Source organism: Micropterus dolomieu, linkage group LG07 (genome assembly GCF_021292245.1).
Source record: "Micropterus dolomieu isolate WLL.071019.BEF.003 ecotype Adirondacks linkage group LG07, ASM2129224v1, whole genome shotgun sequence".
Taxonomy (NCBI): Eukaryota; Metazoa; Chordata; class Actinopteri; order Centrarchiformes; family Centrarchidae; genus Micropterus; species Micropterus dolomieu.
Genome location: NC_060156.1, coordinates 14,558,734 through 14,585,880, shown reverse-complemented (window position 1 = coordinate 14,585,880; position 27,147 = coordinate 14,558,734). Strand labels below are relative to the sequence as shown.

General features: G+C 38.7%; 1 protein-coding gene across 2 annotated transcripts in view; it reads left to right on the top strand.

Moving 5' to 3' along the window:
- LOC123973253 (dedicator of cytokinesis protein 9-like) overlaps positions 1-27,147 on the top strand; it is a 53,893-nt gene that overhangs the window by 6,000 nt on the left and 20,746 nt on the right. For both annotated transcript variants that reach the window (XM_046053112.1, XM_046053111.1), the window contains exons 3-24: positions 3,500-3,589; positions 7,418-7,500; positions 8,581-8,650; positions 12,442-12,537; positions 13,260-13,394; positions 17,734-17,908; positions 19,070-19,122; positions 19,951-20,025; positions 20,134-20,274; positions 21,487-21,699; positions 22,330-22,452; positions 22,896-22,978; positions 23,542-23,664; positions 23,869-23,948; positions 24,076-24,263; positions 24,507-24,572; positions 24,666-24,758; positions 24,861-24,984; positions 25,106-25,224; positions 25,498-25,584; positions 25,734-25,823; positions 27,027-27,142. In XM_046053112.1, the coding sequence (XP_045909068.1) occupies positions 3,500-3,589; positions 7,418-7,500; positions 8,581-8,650; positions 12,442-12,537; positions 13,260-13,394; positions 17,734-17,908; positions 19,070-19,122; positions 19,951-20,025; positions 20,134-20,274; positions 21,487-21,699; positions 22,330-22,452; positions 22,896-22,978; positions 23,542-23,664; positions 23,869-23,948; positions 24,076-24,263; positions 24,507-24,572; positions 24,666-24,758; positions 24,861-24,984; positions 25,106-25,224; positions 25,498-25,584; positions 25,734-25,823; positions 27,027-27,142 (2,423 nt within the window). The remainder of the gene's footprint in view (positions 1-3,499; positions 3,590-7,417; positions 7,501-8,580; positions 8,651-12,441; positions 12,538-13,259; positions 13,395-17,733; positions 17,909-19,069; positions 19,123-19,950; positions 20,026-20,133; positions 20,275-21,486; positions 21,700-22,329; positions 22,453-22,895; positions 22,979-23,541; positions 23,665-23,868; positions 23,949-24,075; positions 24,264-24,506; positions 24,573-24,665; positions 24,759-24,860; positions 24,985-25,105; positions 25,225-25,497; positions 25,585-25,733; positions 25,824-27,026; positions 27,143-27,147) is intronic.

Here is a 27,147-nt window from a genome sequence, read left to right as displayed (position 1 = left end):
GAATGAGATTCCCATCAGCCTCAGCTGTACTTTGTTTGGATGCTTAATAGCAAATGTTAGTATGCTAACACGCTAAACTAAGTTGGTGAACATGGTAAATATAAAATATTTCTCAAACACTAGCAAATAGTGTATTTGTTGGGGGCTACTTTCAGCCACAGGTTTTTTTGCACTACTGAGTATGTACAGCAGGACAATGTTTAAACGACAGTGTCCAGGTTTGTCTTAATGAAGGAACCCAGTGAACTGGCGCGGCCCATTTTTGTGTTTTTAATATTTTTGGACAACAATGAAGGTCTTTGGCACAGAGGAATTCGATAAATCATGGCTGGCAATTAATTCATTGATGGTTTTGGTTGTTTCATGGGATTTGTTTACAATCAGTGTAGGGTGGTAAAGTCCAGAAACACATTTGGTTTGGGTTAGGCTGAGGAAGGAAGATGATTTTCCAAATAAAATGTTGATTGAGTCCTGTTGAGTGTAGCTACTGTATGTTCCAAGCTGAATTTTGGCTTATTTCACCAGAGATTCCCATTATTCTCCCAGGTGACTTGTAGCCCAATTAAATGCTTCCTGTTGCACACTTCCTGGCTCCCTCTTACCTCCATGCCTGTTTATTTCTGCTGCTTGGGTTGCAAAGATTATCATCTCCCCTGCAGGAAACCTCACTAGCAGAGAGGATGGGGAGACTTCAAATTCACAAATGAAAGCTCTGCATGGAGTTTGTCATAGTTTACACGACCAGCGCTCACTCAAATGCAAGGTCATTCAGAAAAATAGTGAGGCAAAAGAGAAAGATGGCAGTTTTGTGTTTTAGCCATAGTGTTATTTCAGTTAGTGTTTTGTTATTCTGTGTCAAGAAAGACACGTTTGCAGGGATGATGATCATTTTATAAAATGCTGGGGGTTTTTTGTTTTTTGTGTATTTCTCAAATCAGCCAGTTCCTTCAGAACTTTCTTAAAACTGGTTTCATCTCATTTTTCTCAATATTTGAGCATGACGCAATTAGCAGTGAAAGAAGGCCCCACAGCTAAAAAAAAAAAAAAAAGGGCTGGACGCTACAGGGCTACAGTTAGCGATTTAGTTTCATTTTTAGTATATTTTCTTGATTAATTATTTGCTCTATAAAACATTTAAATGCATGTTACAATTTTCTAAAGCCAAAAGTATTTTAGTTTAGATTGGTATAAACAGAGAAAAGCAGCAATTCCTCATCTTTAAAAAGCTGAAACAAGAGAATGTTTAGTATTTTTGCTTGAAAAATGAATGAATGAATTTATTTATTAAATGATTATTCGATTATCAAAATAGTTTTTGTCATTTTCTGTTGATCGACTAATCAATTGATCTACCAATTGTTTCACCTCCAGTATGCTACTGTACGTAACTGTCCGTACTACTGTTACAGTAAAGAGGAATCACTTCCATGGTGTGTCAAGATGGTAAAATATTACTCCAACAATGTATTGTACAATGTTTTTTGATAAAACGCACAAACATTATATTTGCATATCCTGATAAAATAGAAGCTAGACATTTAAAAAAATTTTTATTCCATTAACTTGATGTTTTTCAAGGGATCATTGGATTGAGCGGGATACTGTTCTATTTGTGGGATTATAATCACATTTGACTGATTTATCATCTGTGATTAAAACTAATGTTCTCCTTATACAGTGTGTGTATCTTCAATAGATACACACACTGTGTGGTCAAAATAGTGTTATTTGATTCAGTCTGCAGTAAATTGGACTGTAAACTAATGACATGGAAAATTCCTGCTCAAAGCACTTTTCAATTCAATAAAATGTGTTGGGAAAAGATAATCAAGGTTTTGTCTGCATCCCCATCATCATAGAAAACACAGCTGACGAGCACTTGACTTGCACAATGCCAGAATTCACTTGTTTCCTTTTAACTCAGTCAGCTGAACTGCTATCACTTAATGGTTGTATTCATATTTCACTCTTGCTCGCAGGGATTATGTGCGGTCAAATGCACTTTATTTTAAAATTTCAGAGTTAATCCTCCTACCAATACCTGCTGGCGATGTAGTTGCACATTGCAGTATTTTACTCAAATGAAGTTTAAATGGAGCTTCAGCATTCACACTGCTGCTTGAAAAAACACTTAGCTCAACACTAATTGGCTGTCTATGAAAGTGTAAGATAAACTTGGATCTTGAAATACTTTTATATACTTACATACATTCTGAACCATTGCTATAATATTAAAATATAGCCTACTTTACAGTGAGTCAGATAAACTCCTTCACAAGTTACTTCTGGATCCTGTCCCATCAAAGGAGTTTTAATGAATGTGAGTCAAGAAAGGAAATGTGAAGTTTGTTAGCGTTTGGATCTATTTTTTGCCACAATCCCGTCTTCTATCAGCCATGTGTGACAATTTCTCTTATTTTCTTGTGTCAAGAGAATATCAATCAAATTGTGGAAGAGAGCTCTAAAACGCATGTCTTATCATTATTCTATGATGTACAACTCATAAGCCTTATTATTACTCATTATTCACTTTATATGCTGGACTGTGTTTTTAGCCAGGCTGAAATAGTAGCTCAACATCTATTGGATGGATTGCCATGAATATTTTTACACACATTCATGTTCCCAGGGAATACTGACTTTGGTGATCCCTTGACTTTTCCTCTAGTGTCAACATGAGGTTTACAGATTTTGACTGAAATGTTTCAGTCTATTGGATGTATTGCCATGAAATTTAGTACAGGGATTTGTTTGTTCCTCAGGATCAACTTTGGTTATTCACTCATGTTTTCATCTTGTGCCATCATCATGTCAAATTTTTAAGAGGTCTAATACTAATGACATTCCCATCAGCCTCAGCCGTACTTTGTGTTTACTGCTGAGCATGCACAGACGCTAAATAAAGATAGTGATCATGGTAAACATTATACCAGCATGGATTTTTGCGCATGTTAGCATGCTGACATTAGCATTTAGCTCTAAGCAATGTTGTGCCTAACAACAGCCTTGCAGAGCAGCTAGCATGGCTGTCAACACTTTTACTTACATAGCAGAGCCTTGATTTTTGAAGCCCTGTGAAACTGCTGTTTGACTCCAGTGCACACTGAACCTGTTGGTCATTGGTTGAAAGGCTTAAAGGAAGCATTAGAGGTGCTGATTAGTCAGAGTGTGCCTGTACAACAGTGGCAGAGAGCCAGATTCAGGGTGTGTCTGTGGGTCCTGGAGCTGAACTGTATGGACAAGCATCCTGCCTCCCTCACATACTGCCCCTTTGAACCCTCAGAAAGAGATCAGTCCATTCTCAAGCATAGAATAATATTTCAAAGAACACCCCAGGGAAACTGTGTCCAGCTGAGACCACAAACTGGATAAAAGTGTCAAGCATGAGCAATGTCTTCCACATTTTGTTTCAATTTCACTTTTACAGTTGTTGTCATGTTTGCTGAAATTTCCATTGTTCTGTTTCTCTTGTTAAATAAACTATCGCTTTGTTTTGCAGATTTCAACTTTGAAGCGGCAAGGGAGGACACTCTACCCTACAGTGCCTGAAAATGCAGAGAGGGAGGCCCAGAGTCTATTCGTTCAAGAGGTAAGCTGATTTCAAGGCTCCCAAAAACATATTTTCTTAATCAACTTCTTAGCGTGAGTAATGGTGTCCTACCCAAACATACAGTTTTCTGCCAAAGTTTGAACACACATACAGTATGTCACATAAGAGATTTCTGTATTTGTGTTATTGTCCAGGCTTTTCTCACTGGTTTGAAGCGGGCAGGACTCAGATGGAGGCAAAAATGTGATGTCATGTATGGCCATGCACTTACAGTGAGGAAAATAAGTATTTGAACACCCTGCTATTTTGCAAGTTCTCCCACTTAGAAATCATGGAGGGGTCTGAAATTGTCATCGTAGGTGCATGTCCACTGTGAGAGACATAATCTAAAAAAAAAATCCAGAAATCACAATGTATGATTTTTTAAACTATTTATTTGTATGATACAGCTGCAAATAAGTATTTGAACACCTGTCTATCAGCTAGAATTCTGACTCTCAAAGACCTGTTAGTCTGCCTTCAAAATGTCCACCTCCACTCCATTTATTATCCTAAATTAGATGGATAGCTGCATAAAGACACCTGTCCACCCCATACAATCAGTAAGAATCCAACTACTAACATGGCCAAGACCAAAGAGCTGTCCAAAGACACTAGAGACAAAATTGTACACCTCCACAAGGCTGGAAAGGGCTACGGGGAAATTACCAAGCAGCTTTGTGAAAAAAGGTCCACTGTTGGAGCAATCATTAGAAAATGGAAGAAGCTAAACATGACTGTCAATCTCCCTCGGACTGGGGCTCCATGCAAGATCTCACCTCGTGGGGTCTCAATGATCCAAAGAAAGGTGAGAAATCAGCCCAGAACTACACGGGAGGAGCTGGTCAATGACCTGAAAAGAGCTGGGACCACCGTTTCCAAGGTTACTTATTGTGATTTCTGGATTTTTTTTTTTTTAGATTTTGTCTCTCACAGTGGACATGCACCTACGATGACAATTTCAGACCCCTCCATGATTTCTAAGTGGGAGAACTTGCAAAATAGCAGGGTGTTCAAATACTTATTTTCCTCACTGTATCAGGATTTAGCAACATTTTAATCGTATACCAGACCAGTATGAATCATTTCATTTAACTTCACTGTACATTTAAGGGAAATATTGGACATATTCAGGAGCAGTAATCCCACAGCATGACATACACTAACGGTAAAAACTACAGGTCAAGTCAGTGTAATATTTATGATTATGAGAGAAACGTTTATGCAGGTCGGTATTTATCCAAATAAAAACACAAAGCATACATAAATACATTTACAAAACAAGTGTTTCTGTTATGCAGGGGGTAAATCGAACATCATTGTAAATGCAAAGACTATGAGTCACACATATATATTACAATTTGTAAACAAGTCCACAAGTAGATTTGAAATCCACAAACAAAATTTTCATGATCCACAAATATAAAACACAATTACTAGCTGACTACATGTGTGGATCGTAGTCACCCTCTCCATGGGAAACTAGTGTCAAAATGAATAGGAAGTGATCCACAAATACAGATTTGACTCTTGAATGCTGAGCTTTGTGCAGAATTTGTACACGTCTTGAAACTGTGGTTTGAAAAAGATTTTTGACTCTCTTTGTTTGCAAATCGTTAAGAGTGCATTTGTAGAAATTGTAGTTGGTAAAACAGTGAAACAGTAGTGTCAAAATTCTGAAACACTCTACAAGTTTTGTGAATCATGATGTGTTTATTTGTGGATATTGAATCTATTTGTAGATTGTGTTTTATATTTATGGATCATTTGTATATCGCGTTTTGTGTTTACAAATATATATTTGTGACTCATTTTCTTTACATTTACAATTATACTGATATTGATTTACACCCATAGTTATGCACAAGACATTAAGTAAAAACGTAAAGCACGATAACTGATAAAACAGTTATACTGCAGTCTATTTAATTGCAGAAAAGGCATGGTGGCAGTAAGTGGAAAGTCTGGAACAAGGGATTAGGAATGTATATCATCTGCACATAATATATATATTAATATATAATAGTGACACAAATGTGACTCATTAGCCAATTTGTGGCCTGATAGTAGCAGCAATATACAGTACACAGCACATCACAGCAGATCAGGAAGTAGCCTGTAGAAATTGTTGCATAAATGGTATCTGGGCTCATTACAGATCATTACTGGAGGCAACTGGACTATTTGTACTATATTTCCTCTGTAATATCTGCTTATGCCAGGGGACATAGGAATGATAAAGTGCTTTTTTTTTACAATCCACAAGTTATCAAACTTCTGGTTATTTTCTTTCTCTGTTGGTTTATAGTGCTGACTGTCTGTGCTGAGACATGAACATATTTTCTGTCAAATGGTTCATTTCAATCTTATTTTCAAACACTAAAGAGCAGTGTAATTGCAGCAAAAGACACATGACAGAACAACTTTTAAACATTCTTAAAGACCACACACAGAAATTCCTAAGATGTGTTTGGTTAGTAATTTAATTGCAGTGAAAATGGAAAAAAATGCTCTTCCAGTTGGTGCAGATAAAATTATGATTTATGGCTACAGGAGGGGAAATGTATTTTCCTCCAACCCATCACTGTGATTTACTATCCGGCCCATTTACTCAGATATTACTGTCTTTTTAAGCCAGAGACTAACTGGCTGCCCATAGTTCACCTTCCAGGTCAAAGGTCAGTGTTTAGGGAGCTTTGTCTGAAGTCATAAAGATACTAAAACTCCCGGTCAAGTGTTACATGTGATTACCAGGACAGCTGTGCGGGTCAACCCAGCAGGAGCCTCTCTGTTTCCGATTGCTCTCCTGATCAGGTTGCATTTCGTCTCCCTGTCGGAGCACTTCTCATAATCGGCATGTATTTCTGCAGAATAGATACTAGTGAGCTGCTCCTATCACTGCCTCTAACAATGAACAGATGTCTCTTTTCCAAGTAAAGGGAGATAAAGATACACTCCCTCCCAGTTTGTGCTAATTGATGGTTAGACTGAGGTCAAGTGTGAACTCTCACCACACCTTCATTTTTCCTTGAGGAATTCACTACATAGAGGTTTTAATTGTTGCTTGAAACAACCATTCTATTGTGATTTGTGCTTTCTTGTGATTCACATAAAGCGAATGTAAAAATGTCCTTGCCTTCTCCCAAAATTTGAGAATTATCAGACTTGCATACAAGAACCTAACATTACAGATTGTCAAAGTCTGATTACAAGACTTGAAGAGTACTATTGCCAATAGTGACATAGGTGCATAAAGCCCTTTGTGGTTCCCGAGGGAGCTGTGCAAAATCGGGTAAATTATTCAGCGATGGTTGGGGCTGATGAATAAAAAAAAAAACTGGGGCTGTAGAGTTACCAAACTTTTTGTAAAACTGTTATAAAACTGTCCATTGTGAGTCGGACAATGTTGTGGGAGTGCAATGTTTCATCGATGGAGTACTCTTTTAAAGGTGTCAGTATACTTAAACTGAAGTGCTAGTCAGATGGTCGAAAAGCTCCCCCCCCTCCCCCCCGCAAACTTTCCGGCATTGGAATTGAGAATGCTGCTTTGGACAATTATGGTAACTTTTTCAACTTATTCAATTATGGTACTTTTCCTTAAATTTGAACTATTAATGCATCTCGTCTCTCTCAGTGACTGTAAGCTTTTCGCCCCGCCTTTGAGTTTGAACGTTCTGCACATCTATAAACACTTTTGCCTTTAGACATGATTGGACATCATGTCTTACAAACAAGTTTGTTTAAAGCCTATTGACACCTTAAACCATGGCCTGAAGTACTACTGCACTGTGTATATTAAACTGTAATTTCTTTCCATTGTCTTCTCAGTGCATTAAGACCTACAAATCTGACTGGCATGTTGTCAACTACAAGTATGAGGACTATTCTGGAGACTTTCGACAGCTTCCAAAGTAAGTCTATACTTAAAAACATCAACACTACTGTACACTATATTCACAGGTAATGTGGTGATGTGCCAAGACATTCTTATGATGAGCAAGTAAGAACAGCTACTGCATATAATTTATGGATGCCAGAGGTTTCAAACTAAAAGACACAGTGCACACAAAAGACAAACTGTCACCTTTGTGTTTCCTACTTCTGACAAAATGTAGCTGTGACACAGCAAACAAATATTTCTTATTTCCGTACGTGTTTCCTTTTTCTGATTCACTCAATAATTCGGGACTGCAGCCAGTGTGGAAACCACCCTCATTGTCTGGAGATTGTGTCATCAGCTCCAGCCTCATCCCTAAAGAATATCTATTTTACTGCCAAGATGTTAGAATATGAGTTGACAATGACCTTGACAGCATCACTGCTGCCAAATGTTCTGTCACTTGACTCATTCTGGGGAAATTAAAACAATACACCCTGACATGGATCGCCTGTTAAAAACCTCACACCATTTTCAGTTACCTTTTGGGACATTTTCATTTTCCAGCAGGCTGCATACACCTCAACATGTTTCCATGAACAGTCATGTGCTGCTTTTAAACACTTTCATTTGCCACAATGTTGCCTTTTTCTGACTCTCTCAAAACAGCCGCAAATATCCAAAATGACTTATTTAAAAATATGTCAATGTCAAAAACATAAAAATCACATAATCTCAGTCACGCCACCTCAGACCACATGTGCTATAAAGATTTGCAGAGTGAACTGAAATGACAGCGAATAAGCCATATCCATGGCAGTCAAACGTTAAACGTAAAGTGCTAAAGTGCTAACATTTAAATTACTAGCAGTAAAATGTACCTAAACATCAAAAGTAAATTATTAAGAAGAGTGTCTCTTTCCAAAGTTGTAAATGAAGATGAAATTACTATATTTTAAGTAAAGTTGCCAGAATCTCAAAATAGTACCAGTGCCGTACCAGAGTACACAGGTCCCTTGACAATCTGTTGTACTTTGTGATGATGTTTTGTGTTGTTTCTGATCTTATTAATATATACATAGATGCCTGTTAAAGAGATTTAATTATTTTACAGCAAAGTATCCAGACCTGATAAACTGGCTGTGCATGTATTTGAAGTGGATGAGGACGTTGACAAAGATGAGGTGAGTCTTTGTTTGCTTCTTTTTTTTTTGTCTAGACATCCATCCCTTAATATACCAAAAACCAATCTAGCCAATAAGTCAGAGTAATGAAGGGCATGTATTTGCAGTATCTATAGCACATTGGGATTATCCTGTTTCTAGACTGCATTTTGTCCTGCAAACTATTTACTTGATTAGAAACCTTGTACAGAAAAGACTGGGGTTGAATGTGTTTTATTCCAGTCTTCAGTTTTGCCTTTCCTGTATTCATTGTAGTTTAAAGAGATAAAAGGCATTTTTGATTCTAGAAGCTGAATTGAATGGAAAGAATTAAGTGTAATTAGTCTCCAGACAGCCTTCTTTGACACAATGACATTTTTAAGCAACATTTGGACCTTTTTTATCCTTTTATAATTCATGAATGATGTAGTGGGTGTGTGTTTTTGCACAAATGAAATCAGTATCTGTTGTTTTTGGAATGGCTTGGTACAAGTGCACACTCGGATTTGACCGATATAAAGCTGTGGCTCAAATATTATTGAACACACTATAAGCTCACACTGCCTCACAAGGGTCCTCATTTATCATTCTTGCGTAGAAACGGGCGTATATGTTGGCGTAAGATTATGCTTACACTCCTCTCACCGCGTGATTTATGAAGCTGTACGTACCTTTGAAATCCAGGTGTACGCAATACGTGCCGTTGATAAATACCGCGGCTGAAAACGATCGTCATTAAAATAACACGCCCCTATATATTCAAGTTTCTGCTTCCTCCACATCCTCATTTTACGCCATGGACACACGGAAGACGGCAAAGAAGAGGAACTTCTCTGACGTGGAGATCGACACCATCACCAGGGAAGTGGAAAGAAATAAAATTGTTTTATTTGGGAGTTTAAAGAGTGGGATTAAAGGCACCCACAAAAACAAAATATGGACCCAAATTATGACTTCTGTTCATGTCACATGTATTGGTGTGTACAATAGTGATGATGATGTGATGTGGAGTACCATTCATTCACATTAATAATTGCATGACAATTTGTAATATTATTCTTCTTATTTTTATGATTTTTATTATTAATGACGCTTATTGTTATTTAGAAGAAGAATGTCGTTATTATTATTATTTTTATTATTTAAAAGAAGAAGAATGTAATTTTTATTATTTTGTCAGTCTGAATTATTTTTTGTTCATTGAAAGCCTTTCATTACTGAACCCAGTCCGTGCGCACCTGCCGGGCCTAACCCTGAAACGTCAGGTAAAGCGCACAGGCTCCACTGGGTATTGCTGAGGCCTGAGTACAGATTTATCCTAACTGTCATCCATCATCCTGTTTAAGTGCAGTTATAGTTTTTGCGTTGAAGCGGCTACAATTCCTACAATTGCGACATCAAGGGATGATCCTTACATTTTGTTTAATGAGATAGATAAGATATTAATCAAACGCTGAGCAAGAAAAACATAGACAAACCAATCTCGTGTTGCTTTAGAAACATTTTATTATTCTCTTCAAAATGTCGAGAAAAGCAAAACACTGTGAATAATAATAAATAAATAACCTTAGATGGCATTTTGAATGCGCATTTGGGTGCTGACTTGTGGCTGGTTCCGTGAATCTGAAGCGTGCATTTTTCCGTTTTTAGGCAATAATATCAGTGTCAGTTTGACCTGCAACTTTTTTTTGTGTCACAGCCTATTTTTGTTTGGATATACACTGAAATAAATGCAACCCCAGGTAAACTACAAATGAAGGAATACAAATGCCTACAAATCAAATGCTTTGGTAAAGTCACACAAGTTAAACATTGAAGTCCATGTTGCACAAAAATAAACACTGAAGTTTATAATTACTATGTTGTTTTTTGTTACAGTGGGTCATAATATATCATATCTTTTAGTTTGTCAGTGCGTTTTGTGGTGTTAGGAATTGTTTTTCTGCACATTTCCGCACTAACTCAAAACTTGCGTACATGTACACCACCTCCTGAGCTGGCGTGTGATTTGAGCGTGCCGTACGCCAACGTCCATATTGATAAACACAAAGTCACCGTGGTTTTGGGTGTAAGCCAGGTGTACGCTGGAAATTTGGTGTACGCACTTTTCATAAATGAGGGCCAAGATGTATGAAGATGATCCTGACCTTCTCTCCTCACATGATATGTAGATATGAAACTGCACCTCCTACAGGCAACAAGATGTTATTCAGTATCAGCTGAAATACACTGTTAACACACAGAACCTTTTGGATTTTTAGAAAACAACACTACAAAGTGTCTCTTTTCCCTTTTACTGCGTGTTAGTTAATGCAGCTGTGGTTGGACATCTGTGCCCTGTCGTCAAGGGTCAGGGTCTGTCCTGCCCAGCCTCAGTCACCCTTACCCCTGACAGGACAGGACTTGCAGGACTTCAACACAAGCCATGACAAGATCCAAATCACCCTTCATTCAACACCTGCCTTTCTCTCTCTCTCTCTCTCTCTCTCTCTCTCTCTCTCCGGCTTCCAACTCTTTTAAACAGGGAGATTGCTTGTGCAGATGAAAGAAAAGGATTTGAACTCTGCCTCTAAAAATCCCCAGAATAAATCACAATCACATTTTTTTTGTGTGTGTATTTTGAACCATATGCAACATTTGTTGTGTGGTTTGGTTCATCTTCTCATCGTCTGACTGTAGCTTATGCAACCGTTTGGTTTGCTGATTTTTTTGTTTTTATTATTTATATTTATCCGTCCATGACAAAATTTTCTGGAGTAAACCGGAGTTCAGAGAGAATGAACCCAGTTGTTTGTCTGCCTCTTTGGGGACTGGTGAATGTTGTCTAGACACTGACGAGGAAAAACAGGCACTGAAGCTTTCCAGATGCTTTTTCGATCACAAGGCACACTGAAAATATCATAATTCCTGCCAGCACTTTTAAAATCCCCTTTTGCTTTATTAGACTGAGGGCAGAAGAAGAAGTGGGGCTGGACCAGGATGGAGACATCTTGAAAGGCCATTTACTCTTGTCAGTGTGTGAAACTGTCAGGGATACACTTCCTCACTGTAGTCTTTCAAAGCTGGCATGTGTGACTGTAAACGACACGTCTTCTGTTCACGCAGGGCTGATCTAAACCAGGACAGGGCTGTAGAGTTTGTCCCTCTCTCTTCTTCCTTCATTATGCCCCTAATTGGTTTATTTTTTACAGATAATGATAGCTGGTGGATCACGGTAGCTTTGTGTTTGTTCATGATCTTACCCACCTTTTTATATAGTATGTGCGAGATGATCGGGTCCATGTGTCATGGATGTGCTATGAAGATCAAGATGTTTATTTTGTTTAACAGTTAGTTTGTTTGATGTTCTTCTGCCTTCTTGTTTGGACTGAGACAGACCTACATTATGTTGAGCTGTGTTTCATCTCAAACCGCAACATCAAAGGTTTTCTGCACAGTGAGGGAAGTCCTCGGCAGGGTGTGTCAAAAGCATTGATGATATGATCCACTGCAAAAATATCCAAATTATGTCATGTTTGGTCTTCTTTAATCTGCCAGTGTCATTTACTATATAGATGTGTTTCTTCTGCATATTCGTTTATTTTTCCTTCGTTTATGTTTTTTGGAAACAGGTGACAAGTTTAGTGTATGGAGTCATTTGACCTATTTTTAAGTATTGCAACTTGTTTCAACATGAAAAATGTGACATCATTTCAATCCATTTGGTGTTTTGTATTCCAGTATATGGAAAACAAGATTCATAGATCACAAGGCATTGTGTGGAGTATCTGTGTGTTTTAAGTTGTCAGATCTTGTGTCTTTGTCTCCTGCAGGATACGGCCTCCCTGGGATCCCAGAAAGGCGGGATTTCCAAACATGGCTGGCTGTATAAAGGCAACATGAACAGTGCCATCAGCGTCACCATGAGGGTGAGAAAGTGGTGACGGCCACATTTAGAACTTAAATGATTAGTCAATTAATCCATAATTTCATTGGCAGTAAATTAAATGGCAACTGTTCCGATGGATTAACCGTTTGGCATGTTCACTTGAAAAGTGACTCAAACAGTTGCTGGCTCCAGCTTCTCAAACGTCAAAAGCACGTACTATCAGGAGAGTGTAGATTTTTGTCTTGAGTCTAATCTTTGTTTTGATTTTGATTTTTTTTATTTTGAGAGAAAATAAAGTTTACAGAAGAAAAGAGAAAAAAGCAAACATCAACAAGACAGGGGTAGGGATGGGTGTGCACGTTTCTTATTTAGTTATCCATATTGTCCTTTAATTTGATTTAGATTTAGATATGTTATCATCATTTGCAGTGAAGGTGATCCATTTTTCCATCACAAATAATTCTCAAATAAATTCTGTTTATATATCCCATAATCACAGATCACAAATTTGCTTCATACAGCTTTACAATCTTCACTATCCTTATGCTTATGCTTCAATCCTTACTATATCCTTTTTTAAGTATGGAAAGGTTTAGGTTTGTATCAGGTTTTAGTTATTGCCTTTTTACAGGCAGGTGTCTTATTTCTGTCAGCCTAATCTTATACTGCATAATGCTGAGCGTGATATTGTTACGAACAAAATATTGCATTTTGTCTTCCAATAATTAAAAGTTGAATTTTTTTTCTTCTTTTTCGTTTCAGTCATTCAAAAGGAGGTACTTCCATCTAACGCAGCTCGGGGATGGCTCTTACAATCTGAACTTCTACAAGGATGAGAAGCCCTCCAAGGAGCCCAAAGGAACAATTTTCCTTGACTCCTGTATGGGTGTGGTTCAGGTACGCTCTAAAGTAGTCCAGTCACCACTGTCTCGAAGGCAGCGATTGTTAAAAATGACCCTGGGTGACCCATTACCTGCTTTGAAAAACAGGATATCCCGTGGCCTGGTCCCTTGTGGAAATTAAAACGCCATTTACGGGGAATAAACTGACAATACGGACGTAGCAACTTCCTCTTCACAATTCTTTCCCCTGGAAATGTATTGTCCAACATGTTTGCTGTAACAGGCACAATTTCAACACAAATTTCAGTTCACAAAAACAGTGATGGACTGCTGTTGAAAAGTATCTGTGAGATCCTCTCTTGTTCATTTCCCCGAAACCTGAGCTCTCCTCCTCCCCAAGGTCAGGCTTTACTGCTGACTCTCAGCTGGTGAAACAAGGTGAATGCTGAGGTCTCACTTTCATGCACTTTCCATCGGCCTCAAAATCAATGCCACGTGCAAACATCTGAGTGTAGGCCAAGACTCACTGGGTGCATTATCATCTCACTGTCATCTCAATAGATGGAAAGAACTAGATTTTACTGATGAATCATCCAGCTGGCATTAATCAGATATTTATTGTGGAATGAGAAGGTGGAGGATTTTTCTGGGACTGTCTGATTTCCATTGTGGGGAGGGGGAGAGTTAAAAGCCTAAAATGTAGAAGGAAGGAGAGGGGTTCACATGGTAATGCTTTAAGATTTTTGGAGGTTTTATCAGACTGGGTGCCGTCCCCCGAGTTCCCTGAACCTCCACACCACCCAGTTACATCCACTTTCACTCTGTTACATTCCTCTGTGGTGGAAGAAGTGAAGTAAGACTGCACCTCCTGGTTCTGTCCAGTATGGAGGGAAAAACATACAGATGCAGATTGCATTGCAGAGTTTTCTGCGCCATAATATACGTTTTTTTAATAAAATGCCACAAAATATAGAAAGTTTATGTTCTTCTATATTTTATATCACACAACAATTAAAAAGGTTATAAGCTTTTTGGCTTTTTCCCTTTATTATGTTATATACCTTTTTTGTGTCCACCCCAAATTGAGTTACCATCTCCCACAGAAAACACTGCTCCTGAACTGCCTGAAAACAGCTCGATTGTAGTCCAGCCTTTACTTCCGTAACCTATCTGCATCACTATGTAACACGTGCCATAATGCTCGGCTAGTGTGGCATGGCCTCAAACCAAGCTAGTTAAATACGAAATTAAAATAATGTTAGATATCGTTCAGGCAGTCAATGGACATAAAGTTATTACTGTGATGTAGAGACATTGCATAGTTGAAACTTTACATATAACTTACCTCTCTGAAACGTCTTGCTCCAGTGTAGGTTGCAAAGCTGGTTTGGGTTGTTCTGCCTGTGTTTCGGGATCAGGCTTGAACATGCACGGCTGAACCGAAGCCGTCAACTGAACTTAAGCAGCTTTGTTATGAATCACACTACCTTGCTTGTCAGGATCCACCCTACTCTGCTTGGCTAGTAGTCCAAAAGATTGAATAGAAGTGAGATGCGTAGCTAAAACGTAGCATACAAAATTAAACCATGCAACCCTATTCTGGTACAACCCCTGAATAAAATGATGAACCTGAAAGTGAGCATTATACTACCTCTTTAACCATTTAACCCTTATTAAAAAAATGCATGAATAAAATTTTATTTAGTTTTCCTAAATAATTACTACAAAACAATGTGGCTATACTAACCAAAAAATGAAAAAATAGAATTAATAAACACACACATAAAGAAAATAAAAACAAATAAACCAAAAAAGAAAGGAATTTGTCATAGTTAGTTTTTAAACATTTAAGATTCTCAGTTAGGGAAACCTGTTGAGGACCATTTGTGTTCAAAGGGGTACGCACTATTGTACATTTACCAGACGCTGACATTTCTTGCTGTGGGTCACGGGTTCATGTGGGATTCCCGCGGAATGGGAGTCAGTTTCACTATATATCATGGGAATGGAATGGGACCGGGAACAAAGTCAAGGGAGGGAGCAGGACTGTAATCATAGATAAGTTTTTAAATTCAAATATGCAGTTATAAATTAATAAACACTATTTTCTGATCGGAAGGGATAGGGCCGGAGTCATTCTTTCTCGATTTGGACAGAACAGGAGTATTTTTGTGAGATTGGGATGCGACAGGAATGAAAATCCACTTCTGTGTCATCCTCTAACATATATCTCATTCCTTAATCTACAGACCAGCTGTGTAGACATTCAGATGTGTACACTTACTGTACATACAAAATCTGGATCGATGCTGTGATGACCACTCAACCAGAGGACAGGTGTACTGTATGCTGAACCGCTGAGGCTTTAACTGCAACATCTAATATCACAGCTGGACTCTGACCGACACTGGATTTTATAAAGACACATAACATGCGTTAACAGTGTAGATGCGAAATACTCTAATTTATTCTCTTATTCTAAAAAAAACTCGGACCAAAACACGCTCTGGGCAGGGTCAAATTAAGGAGATGGCCTAAAAATATTTTGTGCTTTAGTTGGTTATACAGTGATTATAATACAGAGCCTGCACTTTAATCAGTAAACCATTCTGTTGGCGATTAAACTACTGCTAAAGGGCACTACTGTAATTCACCAGCATTGCAAAGTCCCTTGTATACCATATATAGCTAAGGGGTGTGCTGCTCTGTTGAAGTCACAAAGATCATGTGACTTAAACTCAACCAGCAGAAACTGCTCTGTAAGTGGGACTGCAGATGTTTAACTCTGCAGCTGTAATGGCATGTGGAGTGACATCATACTGAGCCTCAAGCTGCTCCTGCACTTTGTTAAGCCGCCAACGTATGCTCAAATACACAAAGCATTTGCCACAAATGAATGAGGTGACCGGCGGTCCCTGTGGGTTATCAAGGAGCAAAAGGGCTCAAAAATGTAAACTGATAATTGTGGTTTAAGGATTTATTTTCTCTTCTCTAATTTTGACTGGATTGTCTGCTCCTTTCCCCAAGGATGAGTGCAGAAAATTGAAAGCTGGTCCTCCTACCTATCAGATGATTAAGTCTGTTTATTAAGATACCAGTTTTATTCCCCCTTTCCATGTTTACTCAGCCAGTCTGCTGATAATGAGACTCCCTCCCAATCACTCCCACTCCACTGTTTCAACATTGCAGACAAGCTACAGTGATAACTACTGCACACTGACAATAATGAGATGAATAAACTGTTCCTCTAAAGAAACACTGCTTGAATTCTTTATTAAAATGTTTCAGCAAGTTGCTTTGTCACAGACAAACTGTGGCTGAATCAGCAGTTATAGGTTCTGAATTGGCTATAACAGAAAAAGGCTAAAGCCCAAATTGCACAATTTGGAGGTCATAGTTCGGCTCTACAGATCCAGCTCATTTTCTGTTGGCTTCACTCAGCAGCTCCATCTCAGTTTAGAAAGTCTCTGCTGTGGTCCTGGCAGAGCTGGAGGCTTTGTTACGCAGATGGAAATACTCTGTCCCTCCCTAACTCACATTGTCCATTTGCTTTCTGTGGCAGTTAAATTAAATCTGGGTTTAGCTTTCCATCTTCTTCCAAAACAGTGACTCATTTAGTAAATTTTTAGAGCTAAATCTTTGTAATTTTAGTCCAATGTATTGTAATTTACTTTTTACTTTGCATACACATGCTGTTTATAGACATGTTGTACTGTATGTGTGTACTTCATGTATATAAAGTAACCTATTACATGAATCATTCAGTATTTTTATAGATATTTATATGCACACTATAGTTAAATGTTTATGTATACCTATCTTTCTTCAGCTTTGTTGTACTCGATTTAAGCTGTATGTCTAGTTCTGTCTTCCTGTAGATTGTGTGTAAGTACACTGTGAGCAACTTAAAACTGGAGTCAAATACCTTGTAGTTGTACACATACTTGGCCAATAAAGCTGATTATGATACACGTCCGTGTTTCTGCGGGGTCAAACAGCATAATACAAGAAAGTAAGTGTGAAGGTAGAATCAAAGGAAAGCAAGCTATGATTTAGATCACAAAACTGTCTTCTGGTGAGCTGGCAGTTGTTAGATGTTAGCTTTGGATAGTGAGATGAAACATTCCTTCAGCCCTGCCATGTCCACAGTTGGGTATTTGATTTGATTTTTAAATGTGAAAAACTAAACTTAGTCAATCAGTCATTCAATCCCAGATACCAACATACTTGGCAAACATGACACCTCCTGCTTTTCAATAACAAAAAGGCTTTGTTCTGATTTTTTTGTGTTGCACACTTGAAGTTTGACTCTTTATATAATGCATATTGTTTTTTTCTCCCCTTTTCTCTTCTTTCCTGATCTTATCTAATCTCCTCCTGCGTTGTGGCGGCAGAACAACAAGGTTCGGCGGTTTGCTTTCGAGCTGAAGATGCAGGATAAGAGCACCTACCTGCTGGCCGCTGACAGTGAAGGAGAGATGGAGGATTGGATCAACACGCTCAACAAGATCTTGCACAGCAGCTTTGAGATTGCCATGCAGGAGAAGAGGAATGGAGACATTCATGATGGTCTGTATGTGTGTGTGTGTGTGTGTGTGTGTGTGTGTTTTTTGTTTCTCCGTCCATATTTTTTTTCAGCACCTGAAGGAACACAAATGTGAAACGGAATATTATTTTGTGTTTGTCCTCTCAAAATATTATCCAGCTTCATGATCAGAAATTATTTATGTTTTTCATCATCTTTGCATAAACGTCCATGGTTTAATTAAGAAATCTCTTTTGGGGACTGAAATGTGTCAGCTTTTGTTTGGTCACACTGGCCAAATTGTGTGTCCCTGAGCAAGAAACTTAACACCTCGTTGCTCCAGAGGCGTACGACTTCTGACATGTATAGCAATTGTAAGTCGCTTTGGATAAAAGCGTCAGCTAAATAATAATAATAATAAATGTAAATGTAAATGAGTTAGAACTAGAAAATGAATCTGCAACCATAATGATAATCAATTAATCTTTTGTGAAAAAAACAGTTTTCTGATTTCCTTACTCTCCTGGGGTAATATCTATAATATAGTAAAGGTAATATCTTTGAATTTTTTGAACTGTTGGTCAGACAAAACAGGACGAGGGAAGACACCACTTCGGGAAATTGTGATGGACATTTTTTACTATTGTCCGACAGTATAATCATCAACAAGCATTTGATACAACTTAATTAATACAGTTGATTATAGAAGCTATAATGGTGAGTAAGATGAATAATGCCTTCAGTTATTATATCCAAAATGATAATCAAACATACTTGCATTGTGCACTGTATCTATACTGTATGTACCTGAGGATGTTTAATGAGACATTGTTCATTCACACCAGCATCCTCTCCCGTCCCTGTAGTGTTAGTCTATGGCGATGTGATACCAGACCACCCAGGCTTTTAATACTCACCTCCTGTTTCATAGGAGGCTTAGCCATGGAGGAAAGAGGCCTAATGCCTCTGCACAAAACGCTCTGCTAATCTTCCGTAACTCCTTAATCACGCTGTGCTTCAAATATGCCATTGAGACCTGCAGTATCTCCATCTCAATTGTGGCTGATTCCTGTACAATTGAATTACTGTTTACCAAACTTTCACATGTCAGTAAGTGATTAAGGAGGTTTTATAACACAAGGGGGTTTTGTTTATGCTCTGCAATCTTTGGCCTACGTCCAACGATTTCTTGTATGTTCCTCTAGATGATGATCTTGGCAAGTCAGACAGTTCCTCTGGCAGTATGGACAGCTTTCAGGTAGGTCTCACTGACTCGGCTGGGCGCTCATAAATTCGGTACATCATCACATGGAGTTTTCAGCATTAAATCTCTGCTCATTGAAGACGTTACGAAGAGTGGCCTCTTTTGCCACAAACATGTGGCTTGAATTTAGATTTAAGAGTTTCTGGTTACACACCTAATTTCTCTGTAATTCATTTGTGTTTGTAAATCTGATCTGATGTTAAATGCAGACCTGTTGTCATGTACTTTCCACAGTGTAACTCTTACATTATATATGCCCTATTGGTATATGTATTATATGGGTTTCCTACAAAAGAAAACTTTTAAAGATGCACCCAACAACAGTCTCCGTGAGATATCCAGTGGTGGAAAAGCTGACAATTACTTTGACATAATGACACCTGCATCTGAGTTTAAAAGATTTTTAAGGATAGAAACATCTGTGTTTTTTAAATGATTTACCAACTGATGACTTTGTTGTTTGTTCCCCCAGAAATGGATATTTAGTGTTTTAGAATAAAGTTTTTCATGCTGTTGGAGCCCCGAGTGCTATGAAACAGTAAATCCATATGTGCATGGAAACTGGTGGTAACAGTTAATTGGGAAACAGTTTGACAGGTTACAGAGCTGCACTGAAATGTATGCTGGTACCACCTGACTCTCACCACTGAGCCTGTCTGCTCAGCCTGTAAAATATGAAGCCTCATTTCCAGATGGGCGCAAATGACAAAGAAATGTTCCAATAATAAAACCAACTGACTGGAAATCTCTCAGACGAGGCTTCTGGCGTTTTAGACAGGTTGTGTTTTAAATCCATTTAGGAAATGCCTTTCTTCTCCTCAGAGTGCAAGAGATATAGAGTCTAGGATGAGGAACGAGACCAGACTGAAGCTGTTCACCCTGGACCCTGACACACAGGTAATAAAGTGTAAAACACATTTAAGTTCACTTAATCCTACATGGTAATAAAATCCAACTTAACACTGCCTATTGAAATATAATACCTTCCGTTGTACTGTCTTTTAGAAGCTAGATTTTTCAGGAATAGAGCCCGATGTCAAGCAGTTTGAGGAGAAGTTTGGCAAGCGGGTTCTGGTGAACTGCAATGACCTCTCATTCAATCTACAAAGCTGTGTGGCCGAGAACGAGGAAGGACCAACAACAAACGTGAGACTGATCTTTTTCTGGTCACAAAAAGCCCTAAATAATACAAATTTCATTATCTGGCTGACTAAAGACGGATAAGATGGTTTGTGAGAGCGGCCGGATGGACTCTCCTCATTATTTGAGCCACAGAAGGACTCATGTTGGCATAGTAACCAGGCTACGTGCTCAGTAATGTCAAACAATCTGTATAATGGGGTCTGATGTCCTGCTGATCCCCCACAACAGAAACTGTCTATTAAAGACTCAACATGTCACGTCTCCACAGAGACACTGACATGAAACACACATGCAGAGCAGATACTTTGAAGCGTGTTCAACCAGCTCCCTCCACTGAAATTTTAATGGAATAGCTACTAGCTGTTCAAATGATAGGGGTGCACCACTCCAACTTTTTCCTGATCGTGATAGCACATTTCAACAACAAGGCAACTCAAAGTGCTTTACATAAAACATAAAAGCAACATAGGGAAATGTAAAAATACATTTAAATACAATTTAAAATAGTTAATAGATGTAGATATTAATCAAAAGACCAAAATTTTATTTAATAAAGGCAGGGGAAAAAGAAGTCTTCAGCCTTTATTTAAAAGAATGGAGAGTTGCAGCAGATCTGCAGTTTTCTGCGAGTTTGCTCCAGATAATATGGAGCCTAAAAAATGAACACTGCTTCTCCACGTTTAGTTTTCACTCTGGGGACAGAAAGCAGACTTGTTCCAGACAACGTTAGAGGTCCGGAGGATTCATAACATAGCAGAAGATCAGAAATGTATTTTGGCCCCAAACCATTCAGTGCTTTAAAAACCAACAGCAATATTTTAAAATCAAACAGACAGGAAGCCAATGTAAAGAACTGGAGTGATGTGATCCACTTTTTTGGTCTTAGTGGGGACTCAAGCAGCAGAGTTCTGAATCAGCTGCAGCTGTCTCATGAATGTTTTGTGAGAAAAATTTAATTAAAGTTTGTGAACCTCACTGTGAGGAAATCATTGGAATAATTTTTACGTGAGGGAACATGACGCCAGATCCAGTGTATCCAATCGGTGCAGTCATTAAACGTTTACTTTGCCCCAGTCCAGAAGTAGTTGTTGTTATGCAGTGATATGGTGTCCTGATTATGCAGAGTGGTTGACAAAATGTGAAATAAATGCACATTTGCATGAATCATCAGCTTCATTTGTCTAATACAGAATTTTTATTCTTCTCCTTCTCCAGGTGGAGCCATTTTATGTCACACTGTCACTGTTTGACATCCAGAACGGCAGAAAGATCTCCTCTGACTTCCACGTGGACTTAAACCACTCGTCCGTAAGGGGCATGGTGCCCAATAACACCATTCAGTATATGAACGGGGGAGGGGACACCCACTCTGAGGGGCAACGGTTGGTCCACGGGGTGCCAGAGACAGCCATGCAGTATCCAAGACAGGTAAGTCAAAACAAATTAAAATAAAATATAAAAAAATAAAAGCAAACTTTAAAAAAAGACTGTAAAGCTGTAATGTACATGGTGGTACTTTGAGCAAAATGTCAACAATGTCTAGTTTAGTTTGTTAGCACACAACAAACATTTGCTAACTAGCACTAAACCCAAAGTACAGCTGAGGCTGATGGAGATGTCATTGGTTTTAATTGTGTTGTGTCATAAACCATTTGGACACACTCAAATGTCAACGTGATGATGGCACTAGAGGAAAAGTCAGAAATTCACCAAAGTGATTACATGAACGTGTAAAATTTCATGACAATCAGTTCAACAGTTGTTGAGACATTTTACTGAAAATCACAAATATCAACCTACTGTTGGCGGTAGAGGAAAAGTCAGGGGATCAACAAAGTCATTAGGATTCATCCTCTGGAGAATATGAATGTACAAAATTTTGATATTTCGACCTGGATTTAGTGATGTATTAGCAGCCAGACAAATGTTGCCTTCTCTAGCGTGGCTAAAAATCAATATGCTTGCTCAACAACTCCCCAACCGAAATGTGCTTTCAATTCATATGTAAAATACATATTTAACATCGAAGAAGTTCTAACATTTCTATTGTCTCCACAGGGAGTGTTCTCGGTAACATGCCCCCACCCAGACATCTTCCTGGTAGCTCGCATAGAGAAGGTGCTTCAGGGGGGAATCAACCACTGTGCCGAGCCGTACATGAAGAGTTCAGACTCCACCAAGGTACTGACCCACACACAAACTTTCATCACGATCCTCCTCGCAAGGCAGTAATGTTCCCCTGCACTCAGCAGATTCCAGATTATTCCACATTATACACAGATAATCATTCTGTTTTTTTAGTGCTGACCAGTTGCACAGACTCTCAACAGAAGCATTGACTTTGGCTGTACAAGTGTGGTTGTGCACCCTGAAGGGGCCGCGGTGGGTAGTAATGTGATTAAGGCGAGAAAACAAGTGAAATGTTCTTTCATATGTGTATATCTGAGAACCTGTTGGCATATCTGTGTGTTATTTCTGAGTGTGTGTGTGTGTGGCATGTTATCAAGACTTATCTGTATGTATCTGTGCTGAGACTGGCAGTATGCTGAATATGTTACAGTGCTCCAGGGCTGAGACCAACTTTGATGAAGCTCAAATAACACTTTGGTCCTGTTTTCCACTAGGTGGCACAGAAGGTCCTGAAAAACGCCAAACTGGCATGCAGCCGGTTAGGCCAGTACAGGATGCCTTTTGCCTGGGCAGCAAGGTACTTTTAATCTATTCTTTTTACCAGCAGTGTATGGTGCAGTCTTTCAGGAAGGACAGTTTAAGTGATTTAAACACAAAATCACATATCATAATAACATACAATTTAACCTACATGGAGAGGAAATGAAGCAACAACATTTATTTTTGCTCTCAAAAATAATTATTTGCATTGTGCTATTATGAACTGGTTTTCAGTTTTTCTTTAATGTACATGGATTACAATCCACTAGTCCACAGCTATCACTTTGTGCTCCATTAGCCAAAGACCAACACAAAAACAGAGTTCACTATATGGATTAATTAAATAAAATGTATTCACTTAAGGTGTAACATCAATTTATTCCATATACCTTTATATAGGTGTAAATTGAACATCAGTTTGATTGAAAAATTAATAGATAAATCAACTGGAGATAATTATTAGTTTCAGCCCCGTACTGTAAATTTTCTTCCTTTTTCCAATGAAACATTATCTATCAAGTACTTTTGCTCATTCAAACAGGGACGTGGACGGGTTCAGGACAAGAGAAATGTCCCTGACTCTTCTTTACTTCCTTGCAGGCCTTTGTTCAAAGATGCTTCAGGGACGCTTGACAAAAGCGCTCGTTTCTCAGCTCTGTACAGACAGGACAGCAACAAGCTATCCAATGACGATATGCTCAAACTGCTGGCTGATTTCAGAAAGTTAGTAATACTTTTACTGTACTTTGTGTTACACATTGTCCGAGTAGTTTTGCACATGTTCTGGAAAGAAAAATATGGAAAATATGTCCCTATAGGTCAGTTTTGAAAATAAGATGTTGTATATATACCATTTGTCTCTGCTTATTCTAGTCTTTGGTAGACGATAGCAAAGGCCCTGACTTTAGTTTATTTTCCTTTCTTTAGGCCAGAGAAGATGGCCAAGCTGCCTGTAATCCTGGGAAACCTCGACATTACCATTGACAATGTAGCCCCTGACTTGACAAGTAAGGCCTTTAAATTAGCTCCATGCAGCCAACATGAGACATGAAAGCTGTTCCTGCTCAGACCAGATCGGTCACGTTGTCTGCAGGCTGTTTATTTGGTCTCCCTCCCTCCTGCTTCTGTATATAGATTGTGTTACCTCATCCTACATTCCTGTGAAGCAGTTTGATGTTAGTGAGAAGACCAACATCTTCTTTGAAGTGGAGGAGTTTGTGCCGTGCATAGCCAAATGTTCTCAGCCTTTCACCATCTACAACAATCACCTCTATGTCTACCCGAAGCACTTGAAGTACGACAGCCAAAAGTCATTTGCAAAGGTATCGCAAACATTATTGTAAAGTGTTACTCTGCAGGTTAATTTGACACAGGAGGAGGAATTATAATGAATTTGTCCTCTATAAATGGCTTAAATGTTTCTCATGTTATGCAGTAAACATTGTAACTGGAAAGATTCTCCAGCTTTATCCAGCAAAGACGATCTTATATGGTCTGAAGCTATATCACTTTTCTCTCATAGTGTGGCTAACTGGGTCGGTTTTGCTCGTTGTGTCTGTCCACAGGCTAGGAACCTAGCTGTCTGCATTGAGTTCAAGGACTCAGACGAGGAAGAGGCTGTTTCACTGAAGGTAAACTCAAATGTGTTCTGGAAGTGCTTCTAAATCCCCCAAAGGACGGCCCCTCACATCACAGGAACTAACTAATTATTTATCATTTCACAGTGCATCTATGGCAGACCTGGGGGGCCTTTGTTTACCAAAAATGCCTTTGCTGCAGTATTACATCACCAGCACAACCCCGAATTCTATGATGAGGTACGACACGTGCCAAATGTCTTCAAATAGAGGATACGTATAACTCAGCATCATGTGTAAGTCAATACAATGAATGACTAAATGTTTGTTCTTATTACATAGTTTAAGATTGAGTTGCCAACCCAGCTCCACGAGAAACATCATCTGCTCTTCACCTTCTATCATGTCAGCTGTGATAGCAACAGCAAGGCCAGCACCAAAAAGAGAGACCTGGTTGAGATTCAAGGTGACACATTGCAACACTGCAAATCCATAAACATATAGCTTCCACAATCATATTATTTTAGTTTGACTTTTGACTCTGTGTGTATATTTTACTGGCTTGACGCATCTGTCTCCTCTCTTAGTGGGTTATGCCTGGCTACCCCTGCTGAAGGATGGCCGTGTGATCATGAATGAGAGTCAGATCCCTGTGGCTGCCAACCTGCCAGCTGGGTACCTTAACTGTCAGGAGGGCAGCAGCAAGGTACTGTAGAGTACATCCTCATGTTGTTAAACAGTGATGGTTTGGCCTCATCACCTGCTGATTAATGTGCACACTATTACATTTGTGAATATGTTTTGGAGATACCAAACCAAAAGCCACAACCAAATATTAATACATTAAATGTATTATTTACCTACACTATGTAAAATTAATATTAGTGGGATATGCGAACCTGCAACTTCTGTATAGATAATAAAAATATTTACTAAATTATTGAGCAACGGATTGTTGCTTTTTGTTTGAATTAAACAGCATTCAGGTCCTGAAGTCAAATGGGTCGATGGAGGCAAGCCTTTATTTAAGGTGTCTGCTCACCTCGTGTCTACTGTCTACACTCAGGTTAGTTTTAATTTTAAACAAACTGTGAGTGTAGTAACATTTTTTTCCTTTCTTTTTTTTGTCACATCTGAATTTGTGCTGTGATTTCATGAAGAAGCAGCTTCATGGGATCAACATCTGGATTCAGACCTTCTTTGTGTCTCTCATAGGATCAACATTTGCACAATTTCTTTCATCACTGTCAGAGTGCTGCATCTGCTCCCCAGTTGTCAGGAGGAGAACTGGTCAAATACCTGAAGGTAAAACAAAGAGTATAAAAACTAGGGATTTTGTACAAATACTGAATTAAATACTGATAAACACGCCAATTAATTTTATAAAATGTTTTTTAGTTAATTTGTTAAAATTGTATATAAGTTCAGTAATTATAATTTATATTCATTTGAAATTGTTTATTTCTAACAAAATGTGTAGACCTTAGGTTTTACAGGTGTTGCTGTCTTCTAACTAAATTCATTGGCTGGTAATGGCTGTACGTGCTTGAGAGAAAGTTCAGGGAGACTGTTAAAGCTGCACTGAGTAATTTTTAATTGACAATGTTGACATACAATCTACATTTCTATGTTGACATATACTGCATGACTATGCACATGCTCTGCAAGGATGGAGGATTGGGAATTTAGTCTGAACAAAATGACATTTAATACTTTTTTTTGATACCTAAAGGGAAATGTCAGACATGTTAAAGTCAGACACTTCTCTATGTTAACTTGCAAGTTAACCATAGCTCATTCTCACTGTCACACTTGGTTGGGGCTAAATCGCATGGAGATTAATGTTCTACTTTATGCTGTAGTTTGCCAACAGCACATTCTTCTGGACAGTTTGTGCAGGGCTTTTTATATTGCTGTTTATACAGAATTGTACCTTACCTGCAAAGATTAGGCCGATACCAGTAAATCTGTCAAATGTCTACCATTAGAATGATTATTTTTCCTTTTTTCTGAGGTACTGGTAGCTCAGTTATCACTTCTTCCATTGTGTTCCAGTTCATGGAAATCTCGCTTCACTCTTCCCCTATTGACATGGAGCACTAAAACACTTGGTCCAATTCATCTCTTGGGTTCTAATGTAAACACGTCACTGAACATGAACAATAGCCAGAGGGTCAAACAGCAGGTCAACCGTGCTGACTGGCAGCACGCCAAATGACTTGGCAGGGCTTGTGTTAGTCTCCTGTACACAGGCAATGATGCAGTACACTCTGCCATGTTCCAAACAACCAAAGCACAAGGTGTTGGTGATTAGCACAGTGTTGTTCTCTCATGTCCTCCTGATGTTGTAGTTTCTTCACACGTTATAATTTATTAGCCTTCTGTGCTATTTGTTTGAGTAGCGAAGGAAGACAGACTGTTTTCCACAGTTATTTTCCTCATTATATTATGAAGAGCTATGTAGTCAAAGTCTACACAAACATATCTCTGTGATGTGTTTACCCTCAGAGTTTGCATGCCATGGAGAGTCATGTGATGATCAAGTTCCTGCCCACCACCCTGAATCAGCTGTTTAGGGTGCTAACCAGTGCCACCCAAGAGGACGTGGCAGTCAACGTCACCAGGCAAG